The sequence below is a fragment of the Onychostruthus taczanowskii genome, unplaced genomic scaffold (assembly GCF_017590055.1).
Source record: "Onychostruthus taczanowskii isolate IOZ18803 unplaced genomic scaffold, ASM1759005v1 scaffold53, whole genome shotgun sequence".
Taxonomy (NCBI): Eukaryota; Metazoa; Chordata; class Aves; order Passeriformes; family Passeridae; genus Onychostruthus; species Onychostruthus taczanowskii.
In genome coordinates, this window is record NW_024502902.1 from 938,273 (window position 1) to 956,436 (window position 18,164).

Here is an 18,164-nt window from a genome sequence, read left to right on the forward strand (position 1 = left end):
AGAGCAAATACTATGTAAACAGTGAAATAGTCATTTAATAATAAGAGACTGCTGCTAGTTTTGATAGTGATGATTTATTCTAAGTTGAAGTCTTTAGAAATGAGAGTATGGTTACATGGAGAAATGTTTTTAAAAAAGTATTATACTTCAGAAGATACCTGGAATTCAGTGGTTAGTAAGGACTTCAACTTAATAATTTCTGCATCTTTTTTACTCAGCATTTCTTTCCTGCTAGTGAAGTCCTACAAAAGTTAAAACTGTTAGTGGAGTCAGAGAACTTAAATCCCCTTCTAAATATGTGTTGCCTACAACAAATGATGGGTATTATCACAAGTTTAGAAATCTGTCCAAAATAAAATTGGAAGATCAGCTGAAGAATGAGTTCCATAATAAGGAAGATTTCAGCAACGAGTCTGTCTTCAGGTTCTTTTTATCAGTAGTAAGTGTTCTCATACAGACCCTGGTAGTGCCTTGACAGTTTGATAAAGGAAGAGATCTGGTTCCTCCAATATCAATTTTTCAGCAATGTCAGGTCTTTCTAAGCAAACAAAAAAAAATTCTTCTCTTGCTGAATGTGAACTGCTTTGGTATCTTTATATCTAAAAAGAAATGTCTACATAAATACTGCCCAGAGTATTTTCTTTCAAAAACCTGTCAAAGATACCTGCTGGTTTTAAAAGTATTTGATACTTTTAAAGTGACACTACTGTGTCACTTGGCTCACCATCAGCCCTTTGTGTTTTAAGTACCTTTAGCTGTTCTGTGCTCTTTCTGCAGTCTGTACACAATATGTTCAGTAATCAAATTTCTGCTGTCAAAGGAACTTGTAGCAGTTGTAGAAGTGGCAAAAGGAGAATTTTGCTGTAGGTAGGTAGCTCAAGAGCTGTAAAGGAAAAGGGGCAGAAAAACTCCACCTTAATTTCATGTTCCAGAAACAGCATCACATCAGAATTTAGTTTGCTATTCAGTTATTTGTCAGCTACTCAGAGTGCACATTTATTTTGCAAATAAACTCTGCAGATTCTCTACTGCCAGATTCTTGGCTAGCTCTTTCTTGTTAACTTGTAATTAATTAGTGTGATAAATTTTTTTACCTGATTTGATTGAAGCGGCACTATGCAAACCATATTCCATATTTCTTTATTATACCAAAGAGATTCTATGTATTTTGTGGATGGGATGACAAAAATTATTACTAAATCATTTCAATACAAAGGTTTTTTTTATGTAAGACCAGTTTTTTAAGCCTCAGCTCTGGGAAATCAATCAGCTTTAATTGCCCATCTAACACTAAGAAATAAAAAAAAAAATTGTAGAAAGTGGTCAGCAAGTGCTAGAATGCACTAGTTTCTTAAGTAGAACTCGGCAATAACAAAAGGACTCCTGATATCCTGCTTTGTATGTGGTTACCTAGACTAATCTTCAGCAATAACTTTCATTTTCAATAGAGTCTCCAAATATACAGACTTTTCTTCAGGTTTTAATCTCAGTAAAAGTGCCGAAAACTGCAGAAAGACCCAAAGCATGGCTTAGCTCACTCATTGAGCTTCAGTTATGTCTAGCCTGGGGACTTGGATGATTTCACCTTTCTTTATTTGTGTTGTTCATCTGAACTGCTCTGTCAATCACTTTTAGGTAGTGTAATTCTGTCTGAAAGTCAGTGTATTGACAGTGAAAAACAGTGTGTGTTCTTTTTAAGCCTTCCATTAACTCAGTGAGCATGAGTCTCCCTCTTAGCCATCTTCTGTTTCAGATGTGATTGATCTTTAAATGGCAGACTACCAATGCTTATTCTTTGCCTCTGGGGGGAGGGGGTGGACTTGTGGAAAAGGAAAATAATGTGTGTTACTGTGTCTTCTGTCCATTTTCATCTGCTGTCCATCTACTTTGCAGCTACCCATATGAGCCAGATTATACTGCAAGCTGCTCTGTGCTTGTTAAGGTTCTTGGCAGTCATGATCCAGCATAGACTTTTGAAAGTAATGAATCATCCCCAAGATGAATTGTCTTTGCCTGATGTTGCATAACTTACACCAGCAGAAGTGGTTTTTAGGCTGGTTTTGTATTTAGTACGCAAGTTCGCTGCTGTGTTGTCCCCTACATGCTCTCAGCACATTGTTTGTATGGCTGCCCAACAAGTTGGACAAAGGTACCCTGCTGAACAGTTTGCCTCTCTGTTTGATTTGCTGAGATGTTTTTTACCCAGTCACTACCCAGATTGTGTTCAACAGCACAGGCAGATGTGCCAGCATAGAGTGGCACAGCACAGGGATAAGGGGAGGACAGAACGTTTCTCAGTTGTAATGCTGGCTCAGACTAATTACCATCCTTTCAGGCTTTGGATTTACAATTCCTGGTAAGAGGCAGAAAAATCAGAAAATGTACTGTTTTGTGGAGGTTGAATCCAACCCAAACAGAGAAAAAAAAGCATAAAACACACGTAAAGTGAACAGCATGTCATGGTAGTGTTATGTGAATTCTGGGGGTTTTTAATGTGTGATGGAATTTTATTTCATGCATTTATTTAAAGTGTATGCAGATTGCATCTTAAATAGTGGGGTGGTTTTATGTGTGGTGAATATGTTTCAGGCTTTTTGTCACTGTATTCAGACCTCTTGAAGTGTGTCACTAACCTTATCTGTGCATTTATAACTTCAGTGCCCCACTTCAAACAAAATTGTCCTTGACTTTTACTGTTTTAGCCTTAAAGACTTACTCAGTACAAGAGATGAATCAGCATAAAGTCACTCTTTTCATAATTTTAGGATAATTTTCAAGTGTCTAATTTTCAGATAATTTTTTAAGTTCTTTCATATTGCTCTCCTAGTATTGAAGTACTTTCCTGAAAAAATGCTTCAGTTTAAATAATGTCAGCGTGGCTTGGAAAAGGACCTCTATAATACATTGCTCAGCTTCAAGGTCTTTGTGGATTTGCATCAGTTAACAAAATTGCTGAGGTCCTGTATAGTTGCAAAAGGAAAAGCTAATCTTTTCCTTTATCATTGCAGTCAGATGTTCCCTACTGCAATCAAATGTTTTCCGGAAAACAAGATTTATGGTGGCTGAAGGGGATTTAAATAACTGCAGTTCATAAAAAACCTTTTCAAATTCAAAATTCTTTATTTTACCAATGTGGGGTTTTTTGCTCTATCTGAAACTTTTGTATGAAATAAACTAACAGATTCCATAAAAATTATTTTAATGGTTTCATTGGAAGTCTAAGTAAAAATTTGAGAAGACTAAAATAATTGGGGTTTGTTTATTTTACTGTACTTATGAGGCTTTAATTGTTTACTTAAATCCAAGTATTTTATTAAAAACAAGCAAACAAAAACTCAACAAAACCCTCACTCATTTGGCTTGCAGCATATTCTGAGTTAACATTCATCTTCTATTTACAAAACTCCCGATGCAAGTTATTAATTATTTTAGGTTTGAGTTTTAAATTATTTAACTACAACAGTAACAACTTTTTCCATCAGAGTTCAATTTTTGTCACGTGTTATCAATGTTAAAAAAATATTAAGAAGAATTAATCCTAAGTGAACAGTGCCTTAAGAGCAGACTTAACTGAAACTGCTGATTTTAAGTGCTATAAATAACAATCACTTCCAATGATTCTACATCAGCCTGTGCTGTTGCAGAGGGGCTGCTTTGGGTTCATTCAATTTTGTTTCCATTACAGATTGGTTGGGCGTGGTGGTTTAAGTTTTTGGTTTGGGTTTTTTTGGTGGTTGTTTGTGGGTGGAGTTTTTCAATTTGTTTTTTGTCAAGTGCACGTTGCTCTGTCGCTGGACTTGCCGTGAGCAGACTGAATTAGAATTTCTTATGCTATCTCCTATGCAAAATTCAATTCTAAAACAGTAGTTGTTACCCAGAAAGATTCTGGGCACTCTCCTCATTGGCATTGTACACAAGATAAGTGATGCAGCCTACTTCTTTTTACATCCATCCTTCTTCCCTGCCCTCTCGGGTTTCCTGCTGTCGGGATGACTCCGAGAGTCCTTTATTCCCAGCCTGATGGTCGAAGAAAGAGTCGGAATTCTTTGGCTCTGGTTCACAAGGTTGTTTATTGTCTCTTACCTAAAATACTCTTTTTCAGACCTGCAGAGGTCTGTTCAGCACGTCTGTCAAGGGCACACTGCCCGCCCCTGGGCTGGTGTCTACATTTTATACTGTGAATTACATGTACTTTGTTTATCATTATTTTCCAATACCTATCTAACCTATGTTAGACTTTCTACTTCTATTCTAAACCAATCCAGATGTGCCACCATCACCAAGAAGATGGAGGCTAGGAAGAAGAACAGGACAATGTCCAAATCCCTCCATCTTGCCTCCTAGACCCCTATACTAAAAATCCCCAAAATTCCACTTTTCATCCTGTGATTAATTCATTATCACTCTACTTAAACTTTTGTGACTTGTGATTCTTCATACAAGGTTGATCATTTGTTCCAAGGGTTAGGATCAAAATCCCAAGTGTCTTTGGCTTCCTGCCAGGACCCCCAGCCCCCTGCCAGGGGCACGTGTCATCCGGGGCACCCAGAGGGGTGTCCTGGGTTCTGGCACTGCCCCTTCTAAAGTGGTTTTAGATTACAAGGGAAATATCTGTACTTTTTCTTCCCTGGTTCTTGACCGTAGTCCAACATCCAGCTCATCTTCCCTCATTTGCAAAATGTTTTGCAGGGATTTGATTTTTGGTTGTGTTACTTGAAATGCTTCAAGAATGTTTTTTAAGCAGCACTTACAATGGTGCTGTGGTTGTAGCTCTTTCAGGTGATGAATGTAATGGAAACAGATTATCATGGAGTGTGCAGACAGGTTCAGGTCAAGAACTGACCATTTAACTGCTAGTTTTTTTAATGGAACTTGGCTCTACTAAACTGTTTAAGTTCAATACATGATGTTCCACTTCAGTCACTTTTTAACTTCTGGTAAAACAGCATTTTTTGCAGGACATCAATGATACTTAGTATTACAGATGATATGGCATCATCAGTGATACGTGGTATCATTAGATACTTAGTATCAATGATACTAATGCAAACAGACATCATGATAAGATAAGCTGTTCATTCTCTCTGCTTGTTATTTCTTGATTCATGCACGTCTATCAAAGACCTGGTACAATCTTACAGCTTTATTAAACTCTCATTACCACAGGGGATATTACTTGCTTCAAAATATTTGACAGTTAAAGAAAATCATGCTACCCTTATTCCTTGTAACACATCTGAAAAGTTAAACCACATTGCCTTTGTCTTTTCAGAGAATGGACCTTGGAGAATGCCTGAAAGTGCATGACCTGGCATTAAGGGCAGACTATGAAATAGCATCCAAAGATCAAGATTTCTTCTTTGAGCTTGATGTATGTATTTTGCCTTAATGGTGGAGAGAAAGCATTAGTTTGTGTATTTAGGTGGTTAAATTGAGCAGCAGATGTTGTCTTACAGACTGAAGACTTTTGAAAAGCGATTTTATAAAGAGGCAGAGAAACTCTTGACACAGTTACATGAAAGATATTTGACTCTTCATGACTGCATGATGATTTGTGTTGGTAGTCATCTCTCGCTAAAAGTGTTAGCAGCCTCTCAGAGTATGATAAACCTGAGTGCTGTCTTAGTGTTGTCAAATAGCAAGCAAATGTTAAAGCTGTCTATGTATGCTTTGAAGAGAGTTTTAAATTCTGCACTTAACGAAGAAAGTAATTTGATATTGGAGATAACAAATCATATACTGTGTCTCCATACACTATAGTTTGTTTTGAACTCCCAGCTAGATAGTTAGTCTTTACTAGAACAAAAGGGTTTGGGTTTTTTAATTATTGTTTGAAGGGGTGGTTAATATACCTACTTAAACCCTAGTGAAAAAAGTTTCAGTATTGCATGTCATGGCTGGATGAAGTGAGCCTGAATAGCCTTCCAAGAATTTCAATGCCACGAGAAATACTCACTACTACTTCTTCTTCTGTCTTAAGACAGATTCACTTCCAAATTTCTGCAAATACTTAGAAACTATGGCAGTGTGTAGACTATAATTTTTTAAACCATTTGTATGAATATGTGTGATTAGTCAGCATAAACTGGTAGATTATAGTTTCACTAATCACTAATAAAAACTTGTGAAAGCGAACCCTTAATAAACTGAAGAAGCCTTACAGCTAATGAAATATTTGTTCTTGACAGCATTGATCCTTGTTCTTACTGGTGTTTCAGGCAATGGACCACCTGCAGTCATTTATTGCAGACTGCGACCGGCGAACAGAAGTGGCTAAGAAGAGACTAGCAGAAACCCAAGAAGAGATCAGCGCTGAAGTTGCAGCTAAAGTAAGCATGGCAGATGAGTTCCTGCTGTCTTTTTGGAGGCCAGTTTTTCTAAGGAGCCAGTTTCAAGTTTTGAAAACACATCAAATCTGAGAATTCCTACTGAAGAGGGAGAAAAAGTAATACATTTTCTCTGTCCTTCCTAAAACTGCCTTTAAAGGACAGAAGAGAATAGAGGGAAGAGACCTCTCTGATATTTTTGACCTCAGGAAACTTGACTCTGAATCCATCCTATAGAACTGTTAGTAATTCTTACACTTTTTGATCCAAACTTCATCTACAAAGGAAACAAAATCAATGTCCTTTTCTCTATATCTTGTTTTGAATGGAAGAAAAAAAAAAACCTATAATGTTTCCTCACATAGATGCAAATGCTAAGAGAAATGATTGTACAAATATTAATTTTTCAAGACTGGTATAGATAAGTGTGAATTATTTGCAGTTTGCTGAACAAAATCCTTTTCTGGAATTTTACATAGACTTGGTAATTTAGCCTTTTTCTGTGTTTCTTGCAGAGAGGCATTTTCTGTTTCAGTTCTAATTGGAGAAGTTCTCTCTGTGTGTTTCTTTTAATTCTGTCCTTCTAATGTTGCATATCATAACTCAGTAGTAGTTCAGATTATTCTCCATAATTAAAAGTATTTCCCGTGTTAAGCCTTTCCTTGTCTTTCAAGGCTGAAAGAGTTCATGAATTGAATGAAGAAATTGGGAAACTGTTGGCCAAAGTAGAACAGCTTGGAGCTGATGGGAATGTGGAAGAATCTCAAAAAGTAATGGATGAAGTGGAGAAGGCTCGGGTAAAGAAGAGAGAAGCAGAAGTAAGTTGATTGTGTAAGGATTGGGGGATGGAGAGGGCAGGGTCAAACATTAAATTGCTTGGCTCTGTGTAGTGCAAGACATCTCTGTTAATTCCTTAGCTAATAGCTACATATAAAACTAAAGAAATTGCTTGGTGGCATCCAGGTAAAGTTTCTACCCTTTAACACACTCCTATACAACTAAAATTATACTTCCTTCCACAAATGGTGCATTTATCTTTGGCTGTGTTGGTCAGTTGTATGTGTGGACACTCCCTTTGTGGCTGTGATGGTTGCACTGACTTAGCTCGTTTGGTCTCATGGCTTTTACTCTGGCAGCCCTGTTGTAATCTCATGCTGGAAAACTTCAGTGAAGTGATCCGCTGTCTTCACTAAAAGAGAGTTCATGTCTTGTGTATCAGGAAAGTCAAAATGATCCTTGTAATGTTCAGGTGACAGAACTCACCAAGAGCTTTTCCATATTCTGTTACATAAAGATAGTGAAATTTCTAGAAACCCAATATCTGCAGCTGTTTCAATAGTACCAGAAGGATTGCTGACAGTCTTGCTTGACCATCATCTGAATGTATTTAGGTAAATTTTGCTCAGATTATGTGTTAATTAGCATCTAAAAAGCAGGTAAATTTCTCAGGAAACTAATGCTGTTTTAAACGGGGTTCAGAATTAAGACTGCTGTCATATTTTCATAATACGTCAACACAGCAGTTGCAGTGTTAACGTGTATTCATTGCTGTATGTGAAAAAGTCCATCATCCTTCTAAGTAAGACAATATGAATGTAGAAATTACCCAACTTTTTTTTTTATTTTAATTTTAATTTAGTTTTAATTTTAAAAACAGTTGCTGATGTCCTGCTTTTCAATATGTTCAGTTTTCAAAATAAGGAAATATGCCGTGTGTCTTAGTGAGACAGTTGAAGTATGAATGGTGTGAATTAACTGAAGGGTGTTCTGGTGTACATTGAATTTTGTTATTTGTCATGTCTCTTCAGTAAAGTGTCATCCTTGTGTTTATGTGCATTTTGAAGTAACAGCAATTGTTTTTATTTTCTAGGAAGTATACAGGAATTCTATGCCTGCCTCTAGCTTTCAGCAGCAGAAGCTACGGGTTTGTGAAGTGTGCTCGGCTTATCTTGGTCTTCATGATAACGACCGACGGCTTGCTGATCACTTTGGAGGAAAACTACATTTGGGATTTATTGAAATAAGAGAGAAGCTTGAGGAACTCAGGGTAAATCACTGTTATATTTTTTGTGTGTTCTACTTAATTATTTACCAGGCAGCCTTAATGGAATATTTCTTTCTTTGTGTGATTTCTGTTTTCATATCACTTTAAACCTGGGGAGTTCATTTGCCTAAAAACACTAAACATTCTAATTTTGCAACAATTACCTGGATAGATTTGTAAGATGACCTCTTTTGCACTGAGGTAGATTAAAATGCACCTTCAAAATAATGCATTTTGGGAACTAAGAACTTGAATCTCCTTTTAGAACTGTATTTTAAATGAACAACAGCAATGTTGGAACATACGTAGCAGTTATAGGAGACAGCCAGATGGACTTTGCTTTTAGCCAGATGATTGACTAAAAGTAATAAGGAGATTCTTGACAAGAGCATTTAGTAAGGAGGGTGATAACACTTGGAAAAGTTTTCCAAAAAATGTAAAAGAAATGCTTGGAACTCAAACAACCTGCTGTATGGTGAATGACTAAAACCCAATTTGTTTATTTTACCTGGACAAAGATTAGGAAATTATTTTGAATGGAATCCAACAACTCAAGAGGAATTCCAAAATAAGAATACTAAATTGTGTATATCTTGAAGTCAGAAATAATTGTTATGGGAAAGGTTGCATGTTCTCTATAGCTTCATCATTTGAAATCCAGTTGGAATATTATAACCTATCTTGACCAGAAATCATATGCCAGAAGATAGACTTACTGGAATGATATTCTGGACTTCTAGTTTTCAAGAGGATGGATTTGAACACTGATGCCATTTATGACCATAATTTATGACAAATTATGGAGTTCACAGTTCAGTTCAGCATTTTAACTGTAGAAATCACTAAAGGCTGTAGCTAAATTGGTTGAATTCCTAAGAGCAGAAATTGCTGCTACTGGATTTGAACAAGTTGACTTGGTTTGTGTTCTGTAATATTCCAGCTGTCTTGCATGGATACTGTGACTCACCCTTCGGAGAGCCAACTCTTCCTGTTGGTATTGCCACTTTAGGCTCCTAACTGTAGCTGGTATAACTTAAATCTTAGATGTCTAGAACAGGTCATGTGTACTTCCTCTCATCCCTCCATGAAATTATACAAAGAGTCACTTGAACAAAAACCTCACTTGTAGTTAAATTTCTGATGTTGTACAAGAAAATGTAGATATAATTTGACAAAAAGGGTTGAAATAACTAATTATTTACATCATTTGGGACAAAATATGCATGGATAACTATTTCACATTCCCAAAGCATCGATAACTTAATCTTTCAAAGTGCTTGCTGATAAAGAAAGAAAACAATAACTATCCCCTCCTTCCTCAGAGCTCTCCTCAGAGATCTAATCAAGATGCTGCTGGGGCAATTCCACCTCTCAGAAGAAGGTCTTTACAAAGAGTTGAATTTCTTGCATCATGTCCAGAAGGTGGCAAGACTTGGGTTTGGCCAGATCTCCAGTTGTGAGTTCCACATCTGAGGGCCCTCTACTGAGCGTGCCTTGTCCCCAGTAGTAGTGAGTTCACCCTGGGGGCTATCAGCTGAAGCATCTGCTCTAACTTTGTCCCACAGTCATAATACAGAAACAGGTAGCCTCAAAACTTAGGTGTTGGCCCAACCAAGTCCTTTAAGAAACAATTAACTCTCCCCGTTCTGATTCCTTTCTGCCTTTACCCTGTGTCCAAACTATGATAGGATTGGCATGGAAGCTCTCAATTAAAGGCATGACTTACTGTTCTGAGTTCCCTTTTATTAAAAACTTAATATTTAACTCTGCATATTTCAGGTCTTCGTGTAACACCCACATGCAGCTTTTCTGCAATAACTTCTGTTTCTTCAAGAGAAAAAACCAAAATATATGTATATATACTGAGGAAGAGAGTGGGAATAATATACACAAGGGAAAGGGGATATGCCTGAGGGAAAGAACTGAATGTTAACTGTCCAGATTATTTTTATAGCACCTTCATGTGAGAAATTTTTTGATATAACTTAATATATTCTTTTGCTTTCAGAGGATTGTGGCTGATAAACAGGAGAAACGAAATCAGGAACGTCTGAAACGTAGAGAGGAGAGGGAAAGAGAAGAAAGGGAGAAACTAAGGAGGTAGGGATCTGTTTTAATTGCATGGACATTATGACCTATTTATGTTTAATAAGAAAACTGATATAGTTCATACACATTTCTAAATACGCAGAATTAAAATAGATTTCATTGTTTGGAAACTTAGGATTGAGATAGAATTTCATTCTAAATCTTAAAATATGGAACTGTTCTCATAAAAAGCCTTTTTAAAAACTGCTGATAGTATTGTCTCTGGATATTTGAACAAAGGGCCTTTGGGATAATTTCTAGGCATGTACCTTGTTTTGAGACCTGACAGATGTGAGCTTACACGCATATGAGCTCCTTTCATCTCTTAGCAATTTTCTTCTGAGATGTTAGAAATTGTCCTTATTGGAAGCAGTTCAATGTATGATTAAGGAAAGCAGTTCCCTGTTCTTCTATGGAGTAGTAGTTTCCAGGCCTGGTGGGGCTGGAGTGGAATGGAACCTGAGCTGCAGCTCTCTTGACATGTTAAGTTTCAGAGATTAACAGTGTGAATTTCTGAAATCTGTTGCAGTTTGGTACTATTTGCCTATCAGGAAATCAGGGAATACTGACTTCCCCTGGAAGCTTTTTCTGTGGGAGGGATGTAAGTTTAAAAGCTGGTTAGATAATCTTCTGGGCTTCTAGTAGAGTAGTCTCAAAAATAAAATTTAAAAACCCCATCCAACACGAAACAGGGATGTGTTTCCTGATAAACATGTTACAAGGATTTTGACATCAAATAAAAGGCCTTTAAATACTTGCTACTAAAGCAAGAAATACAATAACAGGTCAACTAGTCTGGTTTATTATTAATAAATTGCACTTTATTTGATAGTGAGATTCTCTTAAGAAAAATTACTATTTTCCATTTATTTCAGGTCCAGATCCCACAGCAAGCATGCCAAAAGGTATATAAATCTGCAGACAAGGAATGCCAGCGGTGAAGTTAGCCTTTCACAAGCTGGAACATTTTAAGACTGTCTAGCACTGTTAGTTTAAGATGTCCATCTTTACAAACAGAGCTTTCTGTTACATAGTCATCTCTGTGTGTTTGTACACTATTTATCACCATCCTGCTGAGTTTATACATCTGCATCTATTTTGTGGCTATTACAATGCAGCTTCATGTCCCAAATAACACTTAAAACACAGAAAATTGCTTTTTCTTTACAAAAGCTTCTGGCAAATGTCTTTTGGTGAAAGCCCATGCTTTCAAAGTCCCTAAGCACCAGGTTAACTCATCAGATCACCCATGATTAGTATGAGTGTAGTTTCAGATCTACACAGTTGAAGGTCACCAGTGAGGTATGATTGCAAAGTGATTTGGAAGGGGGGGAAAAAGGAAGAAAATAGCAAATTTGTATAGTGTTTAGAATCTTCCAGATTAGTTTTGTTGTTGTAGCTATGGGGAACAATATAGTCCAATTTTTAAAGAACATAACACATAGATTCTGGCAGATGATCCCTGTCAGTACCTCATTAAGTTCTTCTTTGCCTGATACAGACAGTAGTTTAAAATGTAAAGAAGTAGATTTTTATTTGCTTGCAGGAGCCTGAATTGGCTATGCTGTTGCTATACAGTCATGAATGAACTATAAAATTGTCTGCATTAGTCAGAAAGGAGTTTGTAGGCTTTCTGATGTTGCTTTCCCCTGTCTGTCTGCCTGTGAATCAGACACTGCAGTGGCTCTGAACACTGCAGGCCATTCATTCTGTGTACAGATGTGCCTGCCATAGAGTGTGCAGTGCTCACAGTACACTGGTGAGAGTGGCTGCCTGAGGGCAGTGTGTGCTGTAAGCCCTCTCTGTTCCTAGGTCTAGGTCCCGAGACCGCCGCAGACACCGCTCTCGCTCAGCCTCGCGGGAACGGAAGAGAAGGACTCGATCCAAATCCCGTGAGAAACGCCACCGCCACAGGTCCCGCTCCACCAGCCGCAGCCGGAGCCGCAGCCATCATAGAAGCAGGCACAGCTCCAGGGAGAGGAGCCGAGAGCGCAGCTCCAAGAAGAGGTGAGTGTTGCCCTAGAAATAAATGGCTTTTCCCAACACACAATTAGAGATTTCACGCTAAATTAAGTTTATGCTTACCACTTAGTAATTTCAACACATTTTGAGTCTGTCTCAGATTTCAGTTACAGCTTCAGCATAGTTATGATTTGACACACCAGAGTGCTTTATTCTCTATTTCTTTAAATATAACAATAACAGGGTTATATATTATTTCTGCTTTGGAAGAGTGCTACAGAGTACTGGTGTCAAGTTGATACCAGTTGCATGCAGCATAGAAAATGAAACAGCTGATTTTCATTTAAACCAGCAGTCATCTTACTGTCAGTACCTTCAGGTTTTCCCTTGAGCTCTTGTTCCCAACACCCATCTGCTGTGAACTGCACCAGATATTCAGGTTTTCCCTTGGGCTCTTGTTCCCAACACCCATCTGCTGTGAACTGCCCCAGATAAAAGTTGGTTTAGGTATGCCTGAAACTTTTTGCACTGTATCTGAAGATCCGTGCTTTGCGAGGATCTCTCATGAAAAGATCACTGCAGGGGGCAGGCTGGGGCTGTTGCTTTTCAATGATTCAGTTGCTGTCTGCTCCTGAGGGTTGGCTTGGCTTGTTTACATGCCTGAGGAGAGCATAACTTAAAAGACTTGGGATTGCACAATAAGGCATTTGGTAGGGAGGTCTGCTCATAAACAGGATTCCTTTCTTGTAGAGGTTACCCACTGTGGCATACTCCAAGAGCAGTACAGTGAAAGGGTGACCAGTCTTAAAACCCTGAGACTGTTGACCTACAAGAAGTTCAGGTTTTGAAGTGGCCACACATGCAGGGCTTATAGTTCAAATTATTTCAGGAGTTAAGTCATAGTTACTTCTGCAGGGGACTTGGGCACAAGGTACTTGGTGAACAGTTGTACTAACTCCAGGATGAAGCTCTTATTTGGCGTGTAGCCTCTCTTCTTCTGTGACATGTAGTTTATGAAACAAAGTAATGCCTGTGGATCCCAGTGTTTTTTGCAAGTACTAGGTCTTGCAAAATACTACGTTGTAGGGAAAGTAATCTTTTCAGATGAGCAACTAACGTGAAATGTCACTTCTTTGTAAGCTTACAAAAGGAAATTAGTAGAGGAGCATTTTGCAGACCTTAGTTTTGAAGCTTGGAGGTTATGTGAAGTAGCTTTCTCTGAGTGGTGACAGTACAGTCTCACAGTCCAGAGTACCAAATTTTTCAACTAGGAAATGACTGGCTAGCTGTTAAAATTTTTCTGTAAAAATCTGTATTAGAACATTTTGTGATTGCAGTACAGGATAAAATACAGATGGAATGTTTTTCAAAAACAGACCTAAGTGCATGTGTAAGGGAATATAGAGGGAGGAGGGTGTCTAATCCATTTTTCTCCCATACAGGTAGCTAATTTAGTTTAAAACTACCTGGTTTGTTTAACAAAACAGGTCTTTTCTGTCTCCATCATAAAGGTTTTGAAAATGCCTATTTATCAGAGTAAAATATTTAAAAAGAGCACTACCGCAACCTTTCAAAGTTACACAGGGGTTAATTCTTACAACAAAATATGGTTGTAGAACAGATTCCAGATTTGTTTTGTGTTCGTTGTATGCAGCCTCCCTTCCAGAATTATGCAAGTTAATTTCCCGATACTTTAAAGCAAACTCCTGTTTTTAAATGTGTTTTAAGTTTGTAACTGATAGTCTGAGAAGGGCTAGACACTGTTTTTAAACTAGAGACTGCAGATGAGAAATCTCCACTCAACTCTAGTTAACGTGAACTTGGAGATGGAGACTGAAAGTAAGAGATGTAATGAAGCACGTTGAACTTCATCTGGGCTCTGTAGTAAATGTGGATTAAATCTCTCTCAAAGTACTTGTCTTTTGAAGTAGGAAAGGGAGAAGGGTAGAATGATTTGGTGTCTTCTCATACACTTCTGTTTATATAAATCTAAAGCTGGGTTGGAAAAAAAGAAGGAAAATATAAAACCTAAGTGCTGTTTGATAGCTACCAGTTCATGTCTAACTTGAATTCTCAAATGCACTGCACTTTTCAGATCCTCTAAAGAAAGATCTTCCAGAGACAAAGAGCGTTCGAGAGATCGCGATAGAACATCCCATGACAAAGACAGAAGCTCGAGGGAGAGGTCGCCGCGGGATTTCAAAGACAAGAAACGTTCCTACGAAAGCGCCAACGGCCGATCGGAGGAGCCAAGGAGCTCAGAGGAGCGTGAAGCAGGGGAGATATAACTGGCTGTATATTCACCTGATCTCTAGCTTCCTATGGAGTTGCATACTTTCGTTTAGTTTACAGTTGTTCAAAGGGACACCAGTGAGCAGTTCCAACACTGATACGACTAGGGTAGATGTACAGTATATAAAAGTGGTTATAACAAAGTGAGAATTAAACCCCATGAATAATGGTGCCTAAAGCTGGGTCCTGGACTTCCACCAAGTTGTAAAACTTTTCTGAAAGATTACTCTGTATTCAGGACAACAGTTTTATGTACCAAGACGCAGATCTCAATGTTTTTAATCTCCTTTCCGATACAAGTTAGTGAACAAATTATATTGTACTACTTGCCTTGGGTGCTTTTGAACCTTTATAAATTCTCCAATTCTGCTCCAGTCGAAACAGCATCATTGAAAGGTTGTATTTGGGGGATTTTTTGTTTTGTTTGCTTTTTTGTAAGAGGGTGGGTGGATGGATATTAACTTTTACTCTAAGATTATGTTCCCAGCGTTGGGTTTTATTTTTGTTTGGGATCCTAGGAGTTGATTACAGTGGGAGCATTTAGACAGGAACTTGTGCTGGAGAAAGCGGAAATGTCTTTTTACAGTGCCTATTTAGACTTGGAAATTGAACAGCTGTTGCATTACATCTTTTTTATTTCTACTTAAATTTTGAAATCAAAGCCAGTCCCATATCTGTACCATTTGATTGGTATGTGTTCAATATATTTGTTTTTTTCCAGAAGGACTCGTTCTGCTTTTTCTTGTGGAGTACATCTTTAATTGTATTAAAACAAACAAAAAAACCAGCAACAACAAAGAAAAATTAAGAACAAAAGAAATAAAAAAAAATTTTAAAAGAAACCATATTGTCCAATAACTTAACAAGGATATACTGGTTTGTTAAGGTGCTTAACTAGCAGTTCAGCCTTTTAAAAAAATATCTGATTATTAGTTTTTAACATACAGATGTGCGCTAGGAGAAGCAGCCATTCTGCTTACAGTCCTGATTAATCTAAAATCTTCAAAAGCAGAAACATGTGGAGTCAGAATTATAGAACAGTTTGGGTTGGAAGACACCTTAAAGATCATCCAGTTCCACCCCTCTTACTGTGGTCAGGGACATCTTTCTCTAGTCCAGGTTGCTCAGGGCCCCATCCAGCCTGCCTTTGAGCTGTTCCAAGGATGGGGCATCCACAGCTTCTGTGGGCAACCCCTCACCACCCTCACTGCAAAGAATTGATTCCTAATATCCAGTCTAAATCTACCCTCTTTCAATTTAAAGCCATTCCCCTTTGTGTCCTGACACTACATGCCCTTGTAAAAAGTCTCCCTCCATTTGTGGGCTTCCTTTAGGTACTAGAATCTAGGGAAGATCTCTCCAGAGCCTTTTCTGCAGGCTGAGCAACCTGAATTGTCAGCCTTTCCTCATAGGAGAGGTGCTTAATCCCTCTGATCATCTTTGTGGTCTCCTGTGAGCTCACTCCAATAGGTCCATGTCCTTCCTCTGCTGAGGATCCCAGAGCTGGATGCAGCATTGCAGGTGGGATTGGTGGGGGTCCCACCAGAGCAAAGCAGAGGGGCAGAATCCCTTCTCTCACCCTGTTGCCCACACTGCTTTGGGTGCAGTACAGGACACATTTGCCCATTGCTGGGTTGTGTCCAGCCCCTCATTTGCCCCAAGTCCTTCTCGGCAGGGCTGCTCTCCATCTGTTCATCCTTCAGCCTGGATTTGTGCTTGGGATTGCCCTGACTAAGGTGCATCACCTTGCACTTGGCCTTGTTGAACTTCTTGAGCTTTGCACAGACCCACTCCTCAAGCCTGTTGAGGTCCCTGTGGATGGTATCCCTTTCCTCCAGTGTGTTAACTGCACCAACTTGCTGAGGGTCCCCTTGATCTGAAGGGGTTGCTGTCCTTTCTGTTGGATTGAAAGTGCTTTGGGGTATTTAAACTACTCAGATACGTCCTACTCCCACACAGAAGAATTTATTGGTAACTTTTTCTCTTTACCACTGAGTTACCTAATAGTGATGCTTAAGAGCAGTGTAATGATTTGTAATGATTTATTGGCATTTCCAGCAGGTTCTGCAGCCTGTCTTTCCCTAGTGCAAGTGCCTATGAAGGCCTGCTAACACCGTTGTGTAATACCGCTCACTCTGTGCATTCATCCTCAGTGTTGTTTCTGTAGCATCTTCGGTATGGTCAGAGCACATGGGTGATAATTCTAACACTGCAGTTAATTTAGCAGTGTATTGGCTGGCAGTGAAAACTAGAACAGGACCTTTATACCTCTGCCGGGACTTGGATCCAGCATTCCACTTTAAATTTACATCACTTTAAGCTGCCAAATGATGATGACTAACTACTTAATCCTTTTTTAATTTTTTTATCCATTTGAGTTCTGAGCATGAGTTTCCCTCCTGGGACTGTTTCTTGATTTCCTGGATGGATTCATAGGTGGTTGATGAATGGAAATTGCCAGTGTTTGTCCATCTGCTACAGCCAGAGTGTAAGTGCTTGAAAACATCTATTGTTACATAGTTGTTAATGGAGTTCTAGTGGTGTGACAAAAGGTGACTGGCCATTTCTAGATATATCTTACATAGCACAAGTGCCAGTGATTCCTTTGGAATTCCTTTCTGGAATGATAGTCCAGAAATACTCAGGACCTGTCTCCCCCTGCAGCCAGCAACTAGAAATTTTGTATTGTAAAAAGGGGGAGGAAGGGAGGGTGGGTGAAACTTGTAAACTCTGACAAAACAGTATCTTGACTCCACACTAGCAAATTCTGGATAATATGCCATCCATTTTACAAATGGCTTTTAAATTTAAATCGTAAAAGGGAGATGGGGTTTGGGCCTTCCCTTTTGTAGAGGAAGTACCACACTAAATGTTAAGCAAGAAGGTATCTTTGATTCCCTCATAAAATCATCTGAATTACTTGTGGAAATACAGGACTGAAGTGCAGTTGGGAAGAAAAAATTAAGATGACTGGTGAAACACACTTAGGATGCAAAAGATTTGGAGCATCTATCAGAAGAGGAGAGTTGTGCCTAAATACAGATCTTCCACTCATCAGAACCCAATGACCTTAATTTCCAGGATTGCAAAACTGAGGTATTCATCACCTGTAAATTTCCTGCTGGACAGCTGAAGTGTGTATGGACTGACCTTGGTTTTCATGGTTAAATAGATTATGAAATGGAGCTCTTGAGGGAACCTAGCGGTGCTGTAGCTGAGCGTCTGCTTTTGAGGTCTTGGAAATGTTGCTGATGCAGTTGTAGCTCCATAGCAGTTTTTCTCAAACTGAAGATGTACAAAATGAGCAGAAAAAGTTACCTAACTGATTTAAAGTGTTTGAACCTGCAAGCATCATTCCCATATCTCATAATCAGTCCAGATTAGTGAGGGGAGTGCAAAACAAAAAGGTTAAGATGATAAGGAGCTGGACAATGGCATGTTACCAGAAATGC

At 38.5% G+C, this 18,164-nt stretch overlaps 1 protein-coding gene across 3 annotated transcripts in view; it reads left to right on the forward strand.

The window, feature by feature from the left end:
• LOC121342363 (putative RNA-binding protein Luc7-like 2) overlaps positions 1-15,432 on the forward strand; it is a 29,479-nt gene extending 14,047 nt beyond the window's left edge. For 2 of the 3 annotated variants that reach the window (XM_041416749.1, XM_041416751.1), the window contains exons 3-10: positions 5,273-5,371; positions 6,219-6,329; positions 7,001-7,144; positions 8,197-8,373; positions 10,379-10,470; positions 11,334-11,363; positions 12,271-12,465; positions 14,516-15,432. In XM_041416749.1, coding sequence (XP_041272683.1) covers positions 5,273-5,371; positions 6,219-6,329; positions 7,001-7,144; positions 8,197-8,373; positions 10,379-10,470; positions 11,334-11,363; positions 12,271-12,465; positions 14,516-14,708 — 1,041 coding nt within the window. In that variant the 3' untranslated portion in view covers positions 14,709-15,432. The remainder of the gene's footprint in view (positions 1-5,272; positions 5,372-6,218; positions 6,330-7,000; positions 7,145-8,196; positions 8,374-10,378; positions 10,471-11,333; positions 11,364-12,270; positions 12,466-14,515) is intronic. The other variant, XM_041416750.1, reaches the window with a different exon arrangement.
• The last annotated feature ends 2,732 nt before the right edge of the window (positions 15,433-18,164 follow it).